Raw genomic sequence first — 22068 nt, 5'->3', positions numbered from 1 at the left:
TCTGTGATACCACTAACCATGTTTACTTCCACCATCATTATATTTTCAGCTCCTAGAAGACTGCCGGGCACACAGTAGGTATACAGTGTCTTTCAATCAATATTTATTTAGTGAGTAAATGAATGAAAAAAACAATATCACAACCCAAACTCTTCAGCATTGCATTAATGCCTCTAGAAGTTCAGTTCTTATCAGTTTCTAGCCAACTCTTTAGAAATAGTTAAACTCTTAAACTGCACATGAAAACAATAATTTTTATTTAGTTAATTTATTCTTTGATCTTAGGTTACTGTTTACTTTTATTCAATGAAAAGATTTATTAGTCAAAAATAAAGTAATATAATTAGAGTTACAGAGTCTTAGTACTTTATTAGTTGTCTATCTGGAAAATGAACTATGCAAAAATCATACTAAATTGATTTCTGTATAAAAGGTGCTGAGGTAATTTAAAATGATTCTGCTTCATTCACTGAGGTATTAGAAATAGAAGATGTTTCTTTCCAAAACCATGATAACGGTTGCTTTGAAGCCCTCACATGCACTAAGAATTAAAACAGGCTATACACATTAGAAAATTCAGTGATTTAGACTTTTTAATTCAGTCATCCAATTTTAATAAATCATCTTAAGATACTTTACACTGATGTTTTTCACCAGTTTGGGGGTTTTTAACTTAAGTTTCTAACTCACTGTCTGTGGTTTATAATACGATGTCTCTCAAACTAGTTTCTTATGTCAAAAACATCCTTTTGTTCACTGAAAGCAATTAAATAAACCAAATGTTATAGTAGGATATTGCAATTCAGAACCAGAGGTATGTACCACACAAACTCAGTAAGTAAAGGTTTACAACAAGGAGCACCAACTATTACAGAGGCTTGACTGTGTACAGGTAGAGAGAAGGGTAATGTGGTAGTAAGCTCCATTGACTGAATCCTGCCATGACTCAGGGACTAGGCATTCACACAGAACCCACTGCTTCTTCTCATCACTGTGACCCTACGAGTAATGCAGACCTGCCACAATGAGAAGCTACAGCTCAGAGAACACCAACACGTTACACAAACTGCATAACCAACAAGTAGAAGTACCTAGACTTAAACAAACCAAAACAAAACAAAAAATAATTGAATAACATTAGAAAAATAAAACAAGTTTAAACTCCTGCATTCCCTAATATGTTTCGATATGAGGACATTTACATAACGAACCACCGGAGATTACCTGGTTCCTTAAAAATCATTAAATATTCTGCAAACTAAAAGGCTAATATGCTAATATATTCATTGAAATCAGTTTTAAATACTTAAAATAATATTTCATTCCTTGGATAAATGATTGATAGACAAATCAAAGAAACAGATTTTTAGAACAGCGTGAATAATTAGTGACCAAAATTAATCACATCTGAGACAGAAGAATTCATCTTTACAATATGACATGACTATAAAATAATCAGAATCTGCTAATAATGGAAATTTCAACCATGAATGAGAAAATTTTCATATCTTTAATATTCCTACATAATAAAAAATAGCTACATAAAACCAAGTGTTTGTAGTATTTTATTTAGTATTCTCTCTTGAGAGTGCCAAATGTTATTAAATAAAATAAGCAACTTACTGCAATGCTTTGAATTTAAAATAAACATTAAAAGCCTTATTGCTGAACCCTCCTCCCTCCCCAGGATGGGGAACACATGTATACCTGTGGCAGATTCATTTTGATATTTGGCAAAACTAATACAGTTATGTAAAGTCTAAAAATAAAATAAAATTTAAAAAATAAAATAAAATAAAATTCAAAAAAAAAAAAAAAAAAAGCCTTATTGCTCTTTAATAATATCTTCGAATGAGGGGTTTAAAATTTGCCTGATGAATGCATTCTATATAGATGGACTTCACATTTTCTGATTTTTAAGATCATCCCTAGACATCTTTTGAGCAATGTCTTAATCTTTACTCTAGCTTATTCCTAATACTATGTCCTATCCATAAAAGCCATAGCTAATCAGTTTATCCCTAAGAAAACACATGACTACACTGTGCATTGGTTTTGAAAAATAAGCACCAAGGGCTTCCCTGATAGGTCAGTTGGTAAATAATTCCCCTGCAATGCAGGAGACTCCGGTTCAATTCCTGCAGTGGGAAGATCCGATGGGGAAGGGACAGGCTACCCACTACAGTATTCTGGCCTGGAGAATTCCATGGACTACAGTCCATGGGGTCGCAAAGAGTCGGACACGACTGAGCAACTTTGACTTTCACTTTCTTTCATCCACAGTTTCCTGTATGATAGACTTAAAAAAATTACGACTGAAGACTTAGTAAGACAAACTTAACTTTCACAGTTTCGTTTATATGTGTGTATGTACACACTCACATATGTTTATATGTATTAAGTATTATCTCTTAGTCTGACATTGTTAAATTATTTTAATATGTTGTTGTTGTTGTTGAGTCACTCAGTCCTGTCTGACTCTTTTGCGACCCCATGGACTGTAGCCTGCCAGGTTCCTCTGTCCCTGGATTTCCCAATCAAGAATACTGGAGTGAGTTGCCATTTCCTTCTCCAGGGGATCTTCCTGACCAGGGATCAAACCCGTGTCTCCTGTATTGGCAGGCAGATTCTTTACCACTGAGCCACCAGGGAAGCCCTTTATTTTAATAGATTTTTAATAGATTGCATCATTTATTCTTCTGAACTTCAGGTAGTCCAGTGTATTATTATTGTGTCTACAAATAACAAATAAAATAGCTAACTCAGGGAAGTTCAGGGAGTTCAGATCACCTTTCCAAAGCAGTGACTCCAGGAACTAAAAACAGACTTCTCTAAATCAAAAAATGCAAAAAAGTGCCATGAATTTGCCATGAAAGTTTATTTATTCAGATTCACTTAGAAATTAATGAATTGGAGAATACAAAATTCTATTCAAGTTGATTTCAAAAGTAAAATAACATAAACTTTTGTCCTCACCGTTAACCCATTTGGGAGAAGTTTAAACTTTATATGCCTCTAAAAGAGTCTGTATGTCAGGAGAAATTACAAATATATATGACTTGTGAAAAAAGAATAAAAATTATCTATTCATATTTTATGTCATAGTAGAATTTAATACCAAAAATTAATTACTCACCAAATCTACCTTTCCCCAGAAAAATAAAATAATTATAGCTCTTCTCAAGATAGCCCGGTCAAGTGCCAAATGTCCTGAGTCTTTGTTGAAAATAAAACCCGAGTATTTGCTGTCATTGTAGCAAGTTCAATGAACTTCTTGTTATTGCTGGATATGTTTATCTTTGTAACCCAAGCAATGGTACCCAACAACTTGGCACTTAATCATTTTAAAATTAAAAGATTAAGTCCACTGAAAGCCTAATTATGAAAGCTGGAAGAAAAAAAAAATGGGGAAAAAAGGAGTGCAAATAATTTCAAGCTTAGTATCCAAATAAACCTTGGTAAGGAATGCTTAATTAACTCTATGGTGTTGTTCTCCAAGAAAAGAATATATTCATTTTCCCTAGGAAATTAAACTTTTCTGTAGTTAGATATTCAAAGACTAAAGAAACTTAATTGAGATTCTTAAAAGATAGTAAGCAGGACTTGTTGCTATGACTCCAACCACCAGCATGCAGCTTAATCAGCACCCATGGCAATCACTGGGAGGAAATGGCTATTTTAGTTCTTAGTTCTACTTCTAAAGATGCAGGGATCAAAACTGAAATTTGACCTAGAAGCTGTCATGGTTCTAAAGCTGCATGACAAAAGGTTTGGCAAGTGTTAATAAGAATAGGAAAACAACAACCAACAAAGCAGTCAGATTTCTCAAACTTTCAAGACAGTAAAGTGCAGCAGACCAGCCAAGAGCCAAACAGCCAAAGATTAAACCCAATGTGCCGTGATGGGCATGCTCACTGCTCTCATCTGTTGTCAATGATCAAAGACGAGATGTTTTCTCATACTGAACACCCAGTAAACAAACAGTGAGCTACAGCCACTAGGACGGAAGAAGCAAGCCAGTGACCAAGGAAACAGAAGGACCGGCTGGACCTGAGAGCAGACAGCTACTTGCACCTCGATTCTGCCGTCTGCGCAGGAACTGAAGGATCAGGGTCAAGTCTAGTCTGCTGGTGCTTCTGAGCAGTCAGAGGAAGAGACACACTGCCTGAACACACCTGCACCCAGAGCTTCGCCCACGTGGAGCCCCACATATGGAGAAAGCCACAGTGGAAAATGAAAAGACATCCGTACAGATACCCAATTAGTCTTTGGAAATTCGCCTATCCAGAACTCTTTAATTATATAGTGTTTCATTTTAACTATGTTGCTTTGGGTCAGTCCCTTACACAGAAGATGGGAGAGAACTGAATGAGTCTTTCAACCCCAAGGATATAGTCTTCTTCAAAGATTCAAAGGGAGGGGATATATATACATCTGTGGCTGATTCACTTTGCTGTACAGTAGAAACTAACACAACATTGTAAAGCAACAATACATCAACAAAAATTAAAAATAAAATAAATAACGTTTTAAAATAATAAAAAAAGATTCATCATTTTGAACTTTAAAAGCCAAAGTAAAGCAAAAAAAAAAAAAAAAAGGAAAAAACAGAGTGGCAAAAAAAAAAAGGAAACAGAAAAAAGGCCCAGAATTAGGGCGACCTGCAGGTCAGAACGTGAAACTTAAGGTGTTAAGAAAAAGGATCTTTCTTCTCTGCCCTTCATCTCATATCATGCACAATAAGTATAAAGATATGAAAAAAGGAGACAATATTGCATAATGCTAAATAATTAGGGTTTAAATAACTATTAAATCCTCTCATTACTTAACTATATCACATTCTTTGATATCAAAAGTTTCAAATTTTTAATTTTCAACTTAATTTGAATAGTATAATTGCCCACTAAGTTATAATCTGTAATTAAATACATTGAATTATTTCATTCATAATTAAGTGGATGTCCTAACATCTCTGAGTCAAATTTTTATGAATGTCTGATTATATCACACATTCAATGGGAAATTGGATCTTAAGAGCTTGTTTTATGGTTCTGTTTTTTGGGAGCAACGACAACTGCATACTCTTAGTAAAACACTCATCTGGAAAGTTTGCCACCTTGCACAGTTTCTAGGGAGGACCACCTGGGTAGCAGGAACTAACAGGTAGCATTTCTCTGGACAGGTAGATCTGCACAGCAATCCTGAATCCCTTGGGTTGACCTAAGTCATACCAGATCATCCTCATACTTATTGATGTGGGATATATGCAGTTTCGTTCATTAGCAATTATCTGAATTGAGAATATTTTCAGTTTGTTTATGTTTGTTCTTGATGGCTTCGTTTTCTCTCTCATCAGAACATCACCTTCCGGTTGGTATTCTAACAGAAAGTTTCTCTTCTCATTATCTCTTCTGATTCCTTCCTTTCTGCTACATCTGTAACTGAATCTGATAATTTCCCTATCGCTCCCTGGCTGAAAGGCTACAGTTGCACGCTCTTGCATTAGAACCATTTTCTCAATCCTTATTTGAAGACTTCTGCCTGTGCTGCAGTGATCCAGGTTTTTGGACAAAAGAACATTTGCAAAAGGGTGCTTGGGGCTCTGGGCCATGACTGAATGGAAGGGGACTAATGATGCTTATGCTAAAGCTGAAGCTCCAATACTTTGGGCACCTGATGCGAAGAATCAACTCCCTGGAAAAGACACTGAAGCTTGGGAAAGACTGAAGGCAAAAGGAGAAGGGGGCAGCAGAGGATGAGATGGCTAGATAACACCACTGACTTGATGGACATAAATTTGAGCAAACTCCTGGAGATAGTGGAGGACAGAGGAGCCTGGTGTGCTACAGTGCATGAGGTCAGAGTCAGACACCACTTAGCGACTCAACAACAATGATGGGCTAGCACAGAGGGAAATCAAATGAGGTAGCCAGGGCTCAGAGGACAACGAGTGGGTTTAGAGGTAGAGTACCAGAGTGAGAGGCAGAGGGTAAGATGCTGTGACCAGCACACCCTGCTTTGCCCACTGCCGGGCACCATTCTCAGGTGTTCTACATGATCGGAAGCCCTCAGGGGCACAATGGCAATCACACAATGGAAGTTGTGCATTGTTACTGATGCTATAGCAAGACTGGTTTTAATTTAGACGCTCAGCAAATCCCACTTAACAACAAAATCCAGGGGTGAGTTATGAGAACCCGCGTCAAGGGAGGGTGGGGAGGGCGGAAATGACTAATCCCAAAAGGGTCAAAAACACTCATGAGATCTGGGGGGACATCACAGAAGAGCTGACGACGTGTTCTACAAAGGAACAGGAGTGTCAGGAAGTCAGCCAGCTGCAGCGGTCAGTCAGAAAGCGAAACAGACAAATAGCCTGAACTTCAAAGAGGCAGACTTCCATGAGGGTAGCACCTCACGTCCCAGTCCAGAGGTCATGGGGGGAGGTGGAAAAATTCATAGCAGAGAGCCGGAGGGGGGAAGCAGACTCAGGTGGGCCCCGAGCACGCTCAGCCCACCTCCTTGGTTCTGGCCACACCTCCACCCCTCCTTCTGACAGAATCATACACGCCCAGATTCCCTTCACGGTCCCGCATTCAGAAACCCTCCCTGGATGAATGCAGCCTCCATGGGTCTCTCCCATTCTGGACCGACGGCTTTAGCAATCATTACATTAGTCTAGATTTCCATTATCTAATTTTCTCAAATTCTCAGGTGGTTTTCTACACGTGTGACTTTTGTATCTCCCAATTGATATACAAGTACTTTTGGAGCAGAAATGAGAATCTGGGCTTTATGCATCTTTCGCTGTCATGACATGTAGAAAGGTGAGCATGCTTGGTCCAATCAATATTAAAACACACTTAAGAGGCTGCTTGTTTTGAAAGGAGTACTCTTTTTAGTTTTTTTACCTTCTTAAATTTTTTCAGCTTTGATGAGGTATAATTGACAAACAAACTTGTGTATATATATGTGTGTGTGTGTGTGTGTGTATTTAACATGGTGATATAGATAAACATTGTGAATGATGCCCATGATTAAGTTAATTAACACATCCATCACCTCACAAAGTTACCTCTTTTTCCATGGTGACAAGCTTAAGATCTACTCTCTAATAACTTCAAGTATATAATATAGAGCATTATTTTACTATGGAAGTGTTGGTGGCCTTAGGTACAATGATTCTGTGATAATGATGATTTTAATATGAGGCGATGAGGCTGTTGTTGTCATTCAGTCACCAAATCATGTCCAACTCTTTCCAACTCCATGGACTGCAGCACTCCAGGCTTCCCTGTACCTCACCATCTCCCAGAGTTTGCCCAAGTTCATGTCCATTGAATTGGTGATGCCATCCAACCATCTCATCCTCTGTCACCTCCTTCTCCTCCTGCCCTCAATCTTTCCCAGCATCAGGGTCTTTTCCAAAGAGTCAGCTCTTCACATCAGGTAGCCAAGGTATTGGAGCTTCAGCTTCAGCAGCAGTCTTTCTAATGAACATTCAGGGTAGATTTCCTTTAAGATGGACTGGTTTGATCTCCTTGCAGTCCAAGGGACTCTCTAGCACCACAGTTCAAAAGTATCAACTCTTTGTCACTCAGCCTTGGTTATGGTCAGCTCTCACATCCGTACATGACTTCGAGAAAGACCATAGCCTAGACTATACAGAGCTTTGTCAGCAAAGTGATGTCTTTGCTTTTTAATACACTGTCTAGATTTGTTATAGCTTTCCTGCCAAAAAGCAATCTTCTGATTTTCATTGGTATTTTTAAATTGTTTTACCTCCTTTGAGTTTAGTTATCACTTTACCTACCTCCCAGTTAAACAGGATGTATGTATCATGTTATATAAAAGGAATTTTATTAAGGTAATGCTGAGAAATGGTTGAAACTAAATAATAACACTAAGTAGTGATCTATACTTCATTTATACCTAAGGAACCAATTACTTTAAAATTGTGCACTTATATTAATAGTTGCTCTGGGTTTTTCTTCTTTAGAGACTTCTCGCCCTGAGTTTAATTTCTCATCTATAATTAACAAACAAAATTATATTCTTCTTTGTAAATTTTTCTTTAGGAAGGAAAGAATCTATCAAACAGTGACAATAATGGATCTTTGTCACACATATATGTAGCATCTCATTCTGAATTTTTGTTCTTTTTGTACTATTTCATAGAAAAACTGAAGCAGGACTGCAGAAAACCCCCTTAGTATCCAACGTTCGTTATTTGTGCTTCAAATTTAGACTGAAGTAGACAGCTGACTTATCTCAATAACAGAAAATGTCCATTAAAATAAATATGTTACTGTGTATCATTAGATTGGCCAAACAATGCATTCAGGTTTTTCCATAAGATGGTTAAGGATACAATGCATGAGAGATGATAGAAGGAGGTGAAGCTGGAGAGGACCAATGGGGCAAGAAGAACCGTGCTGGCATGGGTTGTTTGGATCATCACGTGGGGTGATTTGGGAGGAAACCAAGGAGGGGAGGTGACTGGCAGTGGGAAAAACCACCAACCTCCAGGCTGGAGCGGGTGAGGACACAGGACGAGACAATGTGGGCATTCAGACGTGTGATGACATCCGCTCAACAAGGCCAGGCATACTGCAGTCATCAAGAAAAATAAAGAGAAGGAAGAGGGCAAAGGAAGAGAGGAGGGAACCAGTCAGACTCAGATAGGAGGAATTCCATTTTGCAGGCATTGAGACTGAAGCCTGCAAGCAGCAGCTGGGTGGACAGAGCTGACCCTTGAGCACACGGAGCCAGATTTATGGGCACATACGTAACACTTGAAACCCCGAGACAGGAAATCATCAGTAATTTTCTGCGGGAGAGTTACTGTAAACTGGAGAGCACCATCCATCAACAGGCTAAGACGTGACTGGTAAGATGGAGAGAGGAGCTCAATAGAGACTTAGGCTAAGTCTCAGCAAGGCCCAGGTGAGGAGAGGCAGCAGCACGGGGCTCAGCTAGCTTGATGGGGGATGGAAGCTTCTGGAAGAGCTAGTTCTCCGGGCATGTCCCAGGCTTCATCCTCAACACTGGTTGAACCTCATGTGAGAACTGCAGGTCCACCTCTCAAGCCCAAACTTTCTGATCTCAAATCTTGGCAGTGCGACCCACAAACTGGTACTTAGCATATTCTCCAAGTTATTCTATTCAGACAATAGCCTTAGAGGCTCTAGAACAAGATGTCTTACAGAAACAGCCAGAGATAGTGATTTTGCTATCATTATATAGTTTGCTGCTGCTGCTGCTGCTAAGTCACTTCAGTCATGTCCAACTCTGTGTGACCCCAGAGACCAGATAGTAGCCCACCAGGCTCCCCCGTCCCTGGGATTCTCCAGGCAAGAACACTGGAGTGGGTTGCCATTTCCTTCTCCAATGCATGAAAGTGAAAAGTGAAATTGAAGTCGCTCAGTCATGTCCGACTCTTAGCGACCCCATGGACTGCGGCCCACCAGGGTCCTCCGTCCATGGGATTTTCCAGGCAAGAGTACTGGAGTGGGGTGCCATTGCCTTCTCCATTATATAGTTTGGGTTATCTCAAATATTGTAGAGAAAGTAATGAGTGACTATTCTGACTTTAGGTTGTCTTAACAAACTAAAGAAGAATTTAATTCCATGTCATCTTACCTTCTGAACTCCTCAGGCACTCTTCCAGTCCTATCAGTTATATAGGTCAGGCCTTTATCTCCTGTTGAGATGTAGTTCTGTCTGTCTGCCATGTCATGAGTCCGGGGCACAGAGTATGTGGCTTCGGATTATCTATCCTCATTCCCTCACCTCTTGTCAAACAGTCAAAAATAGAATGACCTCAAATCAGTCAGGTTGCAACCATCAGAATCTAATTCTTTTTTAAGGCCTCTAAGTTTCTAGGTTGAAACTAATTCTGTCCTTGACTTTAAACCCATCTCCTTTACCCTATTTTTTCTTTGTTTTTCAATCATCTAAGAGAAAGACCTATATTTTTGTAACCATGAATGTCAGCTCTCTTTCCAATTAAAAATAGTAAAATGAGACTTACACTTAAAGTTTTAATAAAGTGAAAGTTACATATTTAATTTAGAAACGTATCTTTCAAAAAAAGCGATAGTTAAGACTACACTTATTTTTAGTTGCACCATACCAACTGCGTATTTCATACAGTCAACACATTCTTGAAAAATAAAGCAATCTTCTGAACTGTTCACTACAAAACATTTAGTTTAGTGTGACAAGAAGATATTGAATAAAGGATTTATACATTTCAATTTATGACAAACTTAAACTTAAGTAAAATAAACAGTAATTTACAATAGCCTTAGAAACTTCAAATTGAAATTAAAATAAAGAAATACCAGCTGATTGTATTTGAAATTATTCTGAGCAGAGCTTACCCCAGCACTTCACTAACGCACTTCCACCCAGGCATGAATTTCCACACTCAAATGTTTTCCTGTGAAACTAGTGCGACTATCTCGACGTCTTTACAGTTCTCACGAAAGTATCAATCCTTTATCATATGTGTTTCAGACATTTGCTGTATGACACAGGGAACTCAAACCTGGTGCTCTGTGACAGTCTGATGGGGTGGGAAGTGGGAGGGAGATTCAAGAGGGAGGAGGTATTGTACACCTATCACCGATTCATGATGATACGTGCCAGAAATCAACATAATATTGTAAAGTAATTATCCTCCAATTAAAAAAATTTGTAAATAAAACATCAAATTTTCAGAGGTCAACCTGATGATGTCTCTATTGTGAAACATGTTTACCAGGCATCTCTTTTAGGAATGAGCTCAAGCAGCTGGCTCCCTCAGTTCCTTCTCTCCTTGAACAGGCATGCGCCTCCCTTGACTCTGACTATCCCCAATGATTTCTGTGAGCATTAGCATGCAGCAGAAGTGGTGCTATGGAACCTACGATGTTCTAGCTTGTAAGAGGTCTTGAAGCTTCTGCCTAGGTTTTTTCCTAGAACACGTTTCTAGGGATGTACCCCCTGGGAACCCAGCCACCATGCTGCGAAAAGTCCAAGCCACTTTCAGGCAGCCCCACCTGAACACCCAACCAGTAGCCAGCATCCACCGTCAGCTACAGGTGGGAGCCACTTTAAGTGACCAGCCCAATCAAGTCTTCAGATGCCTGACCCTCAGCATATACTGAACTGCAAGGCAGGAGACCTCAAATAAGAACTGCTCGGCAGTAAAGTCCACAGAACCATAAGAGATAATAACTAATTGTTTTAATTCACTAGTTATAAGGATACATGGTATGCAGCAAAGATAACCAAAATATTAGTTTATCTTTCTCTGCTCAGGATCAAACTTTTATAATTTTCTAGGGCATATAACATACTAGAGGGCTTCCCAGGTGGTTCAGTTCAGTCGCTCAGTTGTGTCCAACTCTTTGTGACCCCATGGACTGCAGCGCACCAGGCCTCCCTGTCCATCACCAGCTTCCAGAGTTTATTCAAACCCATGTCCATTGAGTCAGTGATGCCATCCAACCATCTCATCCTCTGTCGTCCCCTTCTCCTCCCACCTTCAATCTTTCCCAGCATCAGGGTCTTTTCCAGTGAGTCAGTTCTTCACATCAGATGGCCAAAGTATTGGAGTCCCAGGTGGCACTAGTGGTAAAGAACCCACCTGTCAATGCAGGAGCCATAAGAGACACAGGTTCAATCCCTGGGTTGGGAAGATCCCCTGGAGGAGGGCAGGGCAACCCACTCCAGAATTCCTGCCTGGGAAATCCCATGGACAGAGGAGCCTACAGTCCTCTGGGCTCCTCTGGTGAGCTACAGTCCATAGGGTCACAAAGAGTTGGACATGACTGAAGCGACTTAGTACAGCAAAGCATGTAATATACTAGAGGCCAATTGACCCTTAAAAAGCTTCAACTAGTAGTTTAGCACCTTTAAAATATTCTTGGTTTGTTTCATGGAAATAGCTCAAGCTTATCTTTTTACATGTTTTTATTAATTATTACTAAATCAAGATCTGAGCTACACAAATGTATAGAATCATGAATGACCCTTCATCAAACAAAAGAGAAAACAGGATCCCTCACGTCTGCATAATCCACCTAAAGATGATCATTTGCTTTTCCGACTTCAAATCCTGCCTCTCTGTACCTTGTTCATAACTACCTCTAGGGGGTCATACTTCCCTGAAGAAAAAAAAGTATGAATTCAAGATGATACCACATGTCATTATTCTTGGTTTAAATTTGCAAATAATTTTCAGATCCTTAACCAAGATCCTTTTTACTGAAACTGAATGACATCAAAATATTTCTGTCTGATGTTCTCCTCTTGTCAAAATTTGTGGACTCCTAGATCTAACACTGAATGTTAAAGATGTCACACTTCACTGTTCTAATTTCAGGGCACTGATACATGTTATGTGGTTGATATTTCTCTTCCTGCAGATAATGTTTATCCTCCTTCCCTTTCCCTCAACCAGCCCTCCACATACCTGTTCACCTCCAAACAGGTAATTTATTACATGGATTTACTGCTCACCAAAGGTTGGTGACCTTCTAACCTTTATTTTCCTTCTTATTCTTGTGCTCTGATTAATTTCTCACTATATGTTTCCAATTTACTAACATATGTGTTAACATGTTTAGCCATCACCATTTAATTAACATCTCAAAAATGAAATTTATTTTCTGTCCAAAGCATTTGGAAAATAAACCATCTGTTTTATTCTTTAAAAACTCTATCAAGGGATCTACTATATCCCCAATCCTCAAGGTTTCAAATCTCCAGAAAATGCTTCTTATTCAATCTCCTCTTTATCACTTAATTTCCTAATTTTAGACTTTTCATTAGAAATATCATTCATCCATCTTTCTTTCTCCATTTCCACTAGTGCTACTATTTCACCGCAACTGAACTAGACATGGATCATAACACTTCAGGATAACTGTGACAACTGGTTCTGCCCTAATTTATCCTTTACCTTAAACAAAACTGCTAAATTTGTCTTCCTCAAACACTAATTTCACTACAATTCCTCTCTACTCAAGAATATTCCATGATTTCCTCTTTCCTATTATATACATTCTAAATTCCTCAGGTTGCTTTTGAGGGCTATCCAAAATCAGGTCTCATCGTGCCAATCCATTCTATCAATCGTGTCTTATTGCTCCCTGAAATTCTTTCAGCTCGGCTCTGCTGCTGCTGCTGCTGCTAAGTCGCTTCAGTCATGACCAACTCTGTGCGACCCCATAGACCGCAGCCCACCAGGCTCCCCCGTCCCCGGGATTCTCCAGGCAAGAACAATGGAGTGGGTTGCCATTGCCTTCTCCAGGGACCCATTACTCTATGTGGAATACCTGTCTCCTTCCCAAATCCTTCACATCCCTTCAAGCATCACCAGGTTCAGAGCCACTCCCTCCGTGAAACTTTCCATAATATCTTCTGTATAATGTTCAACATCACTTTTTAAATACAACAAAGAACACTGAGTGATGTGGTGAGAGGAGAAATTTAAAATATTCCCCCACCTGCCTCACACCTGAGCCTGCAATTTCATAATTAGTGACTGTGCAGGTTCAAGCCAACCTTGCAGCTAAAAAAATAAATATTCTTAGCAATGAGTTAGTCCCATACTTTTTCAGTTTGAACTATTTCATCATATCTTTTGTGCAGAGCAAAACTTGGGGGCAGAGAGGAAGCCCGTTGCATACCTTGATAAGCTGAAGGCATCACTGAGAAAATAAAATAAAAGGAGGAAGCAAGGGATACCAAATCTCAATTTGCCTGCTTAGCAAATAATGTGGGGTTTTTTTTTGAGAAACAGCCTTGTGCATTATAAATATGATAACTATCAATTATTCAGAATATTTTGATTAACCAATTACTTTCATTCTTCCATGATGCTAGAGCATGGATTTCTTCTTCTGAGTCAAGCAAGAATTGATGGCTATATTCACCCCCACAGCACCATCTTCCTCTCTTGAAATGATACATTTCAGTTGTCATGACACCAGTAAAAGATGGACTTACCCTGCTGGCACAATCAGGCATTCAGCTACACTGCTTTCCCCCTTATCCTAGCAATTTGGACTCCAATGTTAAATCCTCACCCCCCCTACTACCTCTAAATAAAAGAAGTGCTAAGTAATGAAGTTCTGTGCTTTTCACAAGTGAATTAAAAGATGAGGAGAAAGATGACCTTAAGTGACCAAGTGTTTTCTCTCTCATTTCTGCACAGATTTCCTTCCTTCCTTCCTTCTCTCATGCTGCCGGCCCCTCCTTCCAGGGCTCTTGCTATGTGTGGACTGCGTGTCTGGGTTTCTGTCCTGATCTCTGGCCTCAGACCCTCATTCCCAGACCACCCATTTGTCCTTTCCTCTACCGCCCGGCCCGCTGGGTTCTCACCGGCTTTCTCAACCCACTCTCTCCTACTAACCATCTGACAGCTCCATGAGCTTTTAGTGACCTCAATCACAATAAGAAAATGCAGTCCATTTATGGCAGAGAAAGGAACAGACAAATTTCAGCTATCAGTTTACAGGTAGGATAGAGAAGTTCTAAGAGTCAGAGACCAAACTCAGTCTGATCACAGGGGTTCAGGGGCTAACCCCACCTCCTCTCCAGAACACTCTCCTGTAACCTGCTGCTGCTGCTAAGTCACTTCAGTTGTGTCCGACTCTGTGCAACCCCATAGACGGCAGCCCACCAGGCTCCCCCATCCCTGGGACTCTCTAGGCAAGAACAGTGGAGTGGGTTGCCATTTCCTTCTCCAATGCATGAAAGTGAAAAGTGAAAGTGAAGTCGCTCAGTTGTATCCGACTCTTATTGACCCCATGGACTGCAGCCTACCACTACTGCGGGTTGCATGGCTCCTCCGTCCATAGGATTTTCTAGGCAAGAGTACTGGAGTGGGGTGCCATTGCCTTCTCCGGCTGTAACCTGAGATCCTGTCTAATTTGTTGAGGTAAAAGCCAAGACCTACCGTCTTCATTATAGTTTGGAAATGCAAGCTGGGGAAATAATTAACTTCAAAATTATGTGCACCTTACCCTTGGATAGATAGTCCACTCAAGCTTAAGGTCACTCTTCCTGGAGACTTTAGGCAGTATACAAAATAGCATCTTAAATGCTTTCAGTGAAGTGAACATATTACTTCACTTAAAGTCAATTATGTTGGTTTTTCCATTTATGAGAGCTTTTCCCCTCTATGTGTTATTCTAACAGGAGTTTATATGACCATGTACAACAAAAGAAAGAGCCTGAAACTCATTCTGCCATGCTTGGGAAAAAAAGTGTTTTATCTTTCCCCTTTAAATGGAACATTTTCCTTCTGTTTCAGAAAACTTTTTAAAGACAGCTCATGCTGCAGATCATTTGCAAGACGAGTTTATTCACAGGCCCTTAAAAATAGGACTTTTTAAAACTTTTCCAAAGTCATGCAACGGACTATGAATGTCTTGACCACAATTAACATTCATAGGCAAAAATGTCCCTCAGCTTTCTCTGTCCTCCTTTCTTCCAAGTTGGCCAGCGTCTATAAACTTCACAGATTAGCAGTCAGAGCACCCCCTACCCTTCGAGCCTGTGGGAACTTAGGAATTTCCACCGGAGCACGTCAATCCCCAAGGCCTCCTTCACTCTGGAAGAAATCCCTCACAACAAAGGACAAGGGAGAGGCCGGGGGAGGGGCGTAATGGACTTGGCCGAAAAGAAACGAGAACACTGGCACTGAAGGGTCAGTTCGGGCTGCCCGCGGATCCCTAATCAGCACGAAAAGTGGCCGCGCCGGCGGCTCCTCGGACCGCGCCTGCGGGTTGCATGGTTCCAGCCCTCCGACCCCCGCACGCGGCTCCGAGCTCTTCTCCCGGGACGCCACCTCCTCGGGCACCGGTCCCCGCACTGGGTTCCCCCACCCCAGCCACTCGCACCCAAATGCCGCCCCTAAACTCCAAAGCGGAAGCGGGGCGGGGGGTCACTCGGTCTAGAAACTTGAGCGGAGCGGCGCGCGCGCACCCCAGCACCCTGGGACACGGACCAGGTCGCACCCACCTCCCACTGGCCCGTCTCACCCCGAGGCAGGTCAGCCTTCAGCCTCAGCTTGCAGCCTTTTACTCAACGATGGCACTCGGTGGAGGCGGAGGCTGGAAAGTGTCCCTCCTCGCCCTGCCCCTGTGCCTTCCCGCACGCAAACCCGTGCAAGTGGAAGTTGCGCGAAGTCCCCGCTCCCCGCGCCCAGTCTCAGCTTGCTCCTGGGACGCACGTGGGGACAGCCCCCCAGCCTCGAACTCTGCGCCCCCCCGTGACGCCCACGCGCGGCGACCCCCTCTGGACCGCGGTCCTCCCCCGGCGCCCACCTCCGAGTGCCACCCCGTTCCCGCCGCCTGGCCCCCGGAGAAAAGTCCACAGACTGCTGGGGAGAGGTGTGCAATCCCAGGCCGGCCGGCCGACACCCGCTTTCTTCCCGAGGCCGAGCCCCGGGGCGCCCCGCGGGCTGCACACTCACCCATGGCGCCGCGTCCCGCTGCCCGGCGGCCCCTCCAAGCGCTGGCGGCCGACGCAGCGCGGGCCCGAGAGCTCCGCGCGCCTCTCCTGCTCCGCGCGCCGCGCGAGTGACAGCCTCGCCCCTCCCAGCGGAGCCGGCTCCCGGGGCTCCTGGCACCCGGCGGCCGCGCAGACCCCTCCCTCTTCCCACCTGCTCGGCGGACAACTGGCTGTGGCCTCGCGGTTCCCGCCGCGCCCCTCCCGGCCCCCTTTCCCGCCCTGAGCACGTCCACTTGGCCGGCCACTTGCAAACACCTCTCCCTGCAATACGTTGAATACACATTACACGCTCGCCCCGTCTTAGGGCACACGAATGACCTGGTAGCCAAGATCATAACCCGTAACCTCGAAGCCCTAACCAGGAAAGCTGATTCCAGAGGAGTTTGATAGGAAAATTTCCCTAAAAATCTTCTCTTGCTTTCAATATACTAGTTTTTCCCTTAATAACAATGTTAAGGTAACAGGAAGAGAAAATTCTCCCATGAATTTATATCTCTCTTCTTTCTTCTATGTTACGTTTGTTTCTATAACCTGGCAAGGCTGTAAAGTCCCTCCATGCCACACACACATCACAATATGCAAAAGTCAACTGGAAAATAAATGACTCAGTGCAAGAAGCAGTAGATGCTGCTGGAAAAGCACTGGGCTTGCCAATTGGGAGGACTAGGTGGTGATTCCTGCTCTACTACTAATACAAGGGGACTCAGTTTCCTAATTTGTAAAATGAAAGATCTGGGAAAAGTGATCTCTAAGGTCCCTTCAAGCTAAAAAAAAAAAAAATTATATAATTCTTCAGGTTATTGGCCTAGTTCTTACAGGATTCATACTGGAGAGTTATTTCAGTAAGTCAGTCCCCGAAGTATCTTAAGCTACTTTTTCATACAGGACACACCCTAAAATACACAAATCTATGCCATAAACAAGCAGAAGAATGAAATAAAGTGCACGGTTACTAACCTCCAAGAACATTGCTAAATAATGGAGAAGACAATATGAAAAATAATTAAGAGCATGTTTGGCAGAAAAACATGAAGAAATGCTGAGCACATCAGTAACATGGCACAGAAACGTTTGCACAGCTATTCTTCAGGTAATGGAAGAGACACACTCCTGGAAGGATATTGCAAATGCATTTCAGTTAAATGGAAATAGAAAGTTGTTCTTATGGGTGGGGAAAGGAAGTAGTTGATAAAAGTTAAAAGTGTTCAATATCCCATTGAGAAATGAATCACCCTCCTGGAAACTAACATGAGCTGTGACTGCAGCAAAGAATAAACTTATACTGGATCCAAGAAAGATAAATGATGAATGTTTGGAGATTAATTCATAAGTACAGCTTTTGGGGACAACCACAATGGTGTGGTCACTCACCTAGAGCCAGACATCCTGGAATGTGAAGTCAAGAGGGCCTTAGGAAGCATCACTATGAACAAAGCTAGTGAAGGTTATGTAATTCCAGTTGAGCTATTTCAAATCCTAAAAGATGATGCTGTTAAAGTGCTGCACTCAATATGCCAGCAAATTTGAAAAACTCAGTAGTGGCCACAGGACTGGAAATGGTCAGTTTTCATTTTAATCCCAAAGGTAGGCAATGCCAAAGAATGTTCAAACTACCACACAATTGCACTCATTTCACATGTTAGCAAGGTAACGGTCAAAATCCGTCAAGCTAGGCTTCAACATTACATGAAATGAGAACTTCCAGATACACAAGCTGGATTTAGAAAAGGCAGAGAAACCAGAGATCAAATTGCCAACATCTGTTGGATGATAGAAAAAGCAAGAGAAATCTAGAAAAACATCTATTTTTTTTGCTTCATTGACTACACTAAAGCCTTTGACTATGTGGATTCTCCTCGACAAACTGTGGAAAATTCTTAAGGAGACGGGAATACCAGACCACCTGACCTGCCTCCTGAGAAACCTGTATGCAGGTAAAGAACCAACAATTAGAATGGGACATGGAACAATGGACAGGTTCCAAATTGGGAAAGGAGTAAGTTAAGGCTGTATATTGTCACCCTGTTTATTTAACTTATGTGCAGAGTACATCATGTGAAATGCTGGGCTAGATAAATCACAAGCTAGAATCAAGATTGCCAGGAGAAATATCAATAACCTCAGATATGCAGATGACACCACCCTAGTAGCAGAAAATAAAGAGGAACTAAAGAGCCTCTTGATGAAGGTGAAAGAAGAGAGGGGAAATGTTAGCTTAAAACTCAAGATTCAAAAAACTAAGATCCTGGCATCTGATCCCATCACTTCATGGCAAATAAACGGGGAAGAAATGGAAACAGTGCTAGACTTCATTTCCCTGGGCTCCAAAATCACTGTGGATGGTGACTGCAGGCATGAAATTAAAAGACACTTGCTCCTTGGAAGAAAAGCTATGACAAACCTAGACGGCATATTAAAAATCACAGACATCACTTTGCTGACAAAGGTCCATATAGTGAAAGTTACAGCTTTTCCAGTAGTTAGTTCCATATGGATGTGAGAGTTGGACCATAAAGAAGGCTGAGCGCTGACGAATTAACGCTTTAAAACTGTGGTGCTGGAGAAGACTCTTGAGAGTCTCTTGGACTGCAAGGAGATCAAACCAGTCAAGAATCTTTCTTTAGGATCACTCCTAAAGAAAATCAACCTTGAATATTCATTGGAAGTACAGATGCTGAAGCTCCATTACTTTGGCCATTACTTTGGCTCCATTACTTTTCCAATTGGAAAAGCCCCTCATGCTGGGAAGGATTTAGGGCAGGAGAAGAAGAGGGCAAGAGAGGGCAAGATGGTTGGATGGCATCACTGACGCAATTGACGTGAGTTTGAGCAAACTCAGGGAGGTAGTGAAGAACAGGGAAGCCTGGCATGCTGCGGTCCATAAGGTCGCAAAGAGTCAGCCATGACTGAAGTGACTTAGCATAAAATACATATATATCTTGTTAGTTTTCTCTGTTGAGCCCTGACTAATACAATTCACCAATTAACTGGTCATCATAAAGGGATCAAAGCACAGTAACAGATAAAAGTTGCCAATGACCAATAAATGTTTATGGATAACATTAGCACATTTTGATTATCCTCAAAGTTAAAAATTTTTTTCATATTTAGTGTCTTTCTTCCCAGAGTTGCAGAACAAATTTTAAGATATTTCTAAGAGTGTTTGACATTGATCTAAATGAAAAATTAGGAAATATGACTATGATCCATAATTTTATCCAAGAGTGATAAGTGATGTAGTACATTGTAAATTACCACATGTACACCTTATATAAATAAGCACAACCAACACCATTTTACAAAATCACACAAAAATGTTTAAGAAATCACTGCTGCTGCTAAGTCACTTCAGTCATGTCCGACTCTGTGTGACCCCATAGACGGCAGCCCACCAGGCTCCCCCGTCCCTGGGATTCTCCAGGCAAGAACACTGGAGTGGGTTGCCATTTCCTTCTCCAATACATGAAAGTGAAAAGTGAAAGTAAAGTCGCTCAGTCGTGTCCCACCCTCAACGACCCCATGGACCACAGCCTTCCAGGCTCCTCCGTCCATGGGATTTTCCAGGCAGGAGTACTGGAGTAGGGTGCCATTGTCTTCTCCAAAGAAATCACTAAGGCCCTTTAAAAAGTAAAGTGTGAAAGGCAGAAGTTAGAATGATTTGTGTGAAAGGAAACTTAGATTCTGCACACAAATATAAGCTCATTAAACAACATGCCATTCTACATGCCCCAAAGGATATGGGAAATGTTAAGAAATTTCATTTTCAATCTATTGTGAAATGTGGTCCAGTTACCAGAAGCAAATGAGACGTAATTTTTTCCACCAATGAAGCAGTTTTGTATGTTGCTCAATTTACTCTAGATATCATAAAGATAAAAATGATTTGATAATATTTGTCTAGTGTGAACAAAACTATATTTCTCTTCCAAACTCATAGTACTTTGGCATTTTTATGTTCTTTGTTTTTAGATTATTTTCCCATATAGGGCAGTACCAAGTACTGAGTAGAGTTCCATGTGCTACACAATATGTCCTTATTAGTTATCTAGTTTACATATAGTAGTGTGTATAGTGTACATGTCAATACCAATCACCCAATTTATCCCTCCTTCCCCTTACTCCTTTGTAACCATAAGTTTGTTTTCTACATCTATGACTCTACTTTTCTGCTTCTGTTTTGTTAAAAAAAAAAAAAAAAACTTTCAGAATTCCGAGAAAGAAATGAACATATCTGAAGCATAATAAATTATTTCAGGATCTCAGAAACACAATAGTTAAAATGCAATTAAAATCAGATCTACTCTTAATGTAGAAGAAACAGACATCCCTTATGTATCTAGCACTCCTGCTGTGAACTCTACACTAAGGAGGTTTGTTGTGTGTGTGGCCATGGAGCCAGCCTTCAAAGCCCCATTTAAGCCACATCACCCCAGTCACACCTCATGTATTTCTTTAATGAAGATAAGCACTTTCTAGTTTCTTCATTCATTTGCTTCTTTGGAGAAGCCTGGTATTATGTTTTTACTGCAACATTTCAATTATGATACTATCTTTTGTGTCGCTAGACCTAAATATGGTTTAAATTTACCCTGAGTCCTTTCATCTGGGTAATCAGGGCAAGGAGTGACATGTGTATGAGAACATCCAAGTCTTATCTGGATGGATCTCCTGGAAAAGTCAGATCAACCGTAAATAATAGTCATGGATTGTAGTACCTACTATGTGCGGCACAAAGTGAAGAACTAAAGAGCCTCTTGATGAAAGTGAAAGAGGAGAGTGAAAAAGTTGGCTTAAAGCTCAACATTCAGAAAACTAAGATCATGGCATCCGGTCCCATCACATCATGGGAAATAGATGGGGAAACAGTGGAAACAGTGGCTGGCTTTATTTTTCTGGGCTCCAAAATCACTGCAGATGGTGACTGCTGCCATGAAATTAAAAGACGCTTACTCCTTGGAAGGAAAGTTATGACCAACCTAGAGAGCATATTAAAATGCAGAGACATTACTTTGTCAACAAAGGTCCATCTAGTCAAAGCTATGGTTTTTCCAGTGGTCATGAATGGATGCGAGAGTTGCACTATAAAGAAAGCTGAGCACTGAAGAATTGATGCTTTTGAACTGTGGTGGTGGAGAAAACTCTTGAGAGTCCCTTGGACTGCAAGGAGATCCAACCAGTCCATTCTAAAGAAAAACAGTCCTGATGTTCATTGGAAGGACTGATGTTGAAGCTGAAACTCCAATACTGTGGCCACCTGATGCGAAGAGCTGAGTCATTTGAAAAGATCCTGATGTTGGGAAAGATTGAAGGCAGGAAGAGAAGGGGATGACAGAGGATGAGATGGTTGGATGGCTTTACTGACTCAATGGACATGAGTTTGGGTAAAATCCAGGAGTTGAGTTGGTGATGGACAGGGAGGCCTGGCGTGCTGCAGTTCATGGCGTTGCAGAGTCAGACACAACTGAGCAATTGAACTGAGCTGAACTGAACTATGTCCTAGGTCCTTTGCATAAACATCGCATATGTAGGTCTTCCAAGGACTCTGAAATCAGTGCATTA

At 41.4% G+C, this 22068-nt stretch overlaps 1 protein-coding gene across 1 annotated transcript in view; it reads right to left on the bottom strand.

Moving 5' to 3' along the window:
• Window positions 1-16656, bottom strand: part of GPM6A (glycoprotein M6A) — a 252786-nt gene extending 236130 nt beyond the window's left edge. The window contains exon 1 of the mRNA XM_006078113.4: window positions 16472-16656. Coding sequence (XP_006078175.3) covers window positions 16472-16475 — 4 coding nt within the window. The 5' untranslated portion in view covers window positions 16476-16656. The remainder of the gene's footprint in view (window positions 1-16471) is intronic.
• Between the last annotated feature and the right edge of the window lie 5412 nt (window positions 16657-22068).

Source organism: Bubalus bubalis, chromosome 1, assembly GCF_019923935.1.
Source record: "Bubalus bubalis isolate 160015118507 breed Murrah chromosome 1, NDDB_SH_1, whole genome shotgun sequence".
Lineage (NCBI taxonomy): Eukaryota > Metazoa > Chordata > Mammalia > Artiodactyla > Bovidae > Bubalus > Bubalus bubalis.
The sequence above is the reverse complement of the archived record's forward strand: the minus strand, read 5'-3'. Positions and strand labels throughout refer to the sequence as shown.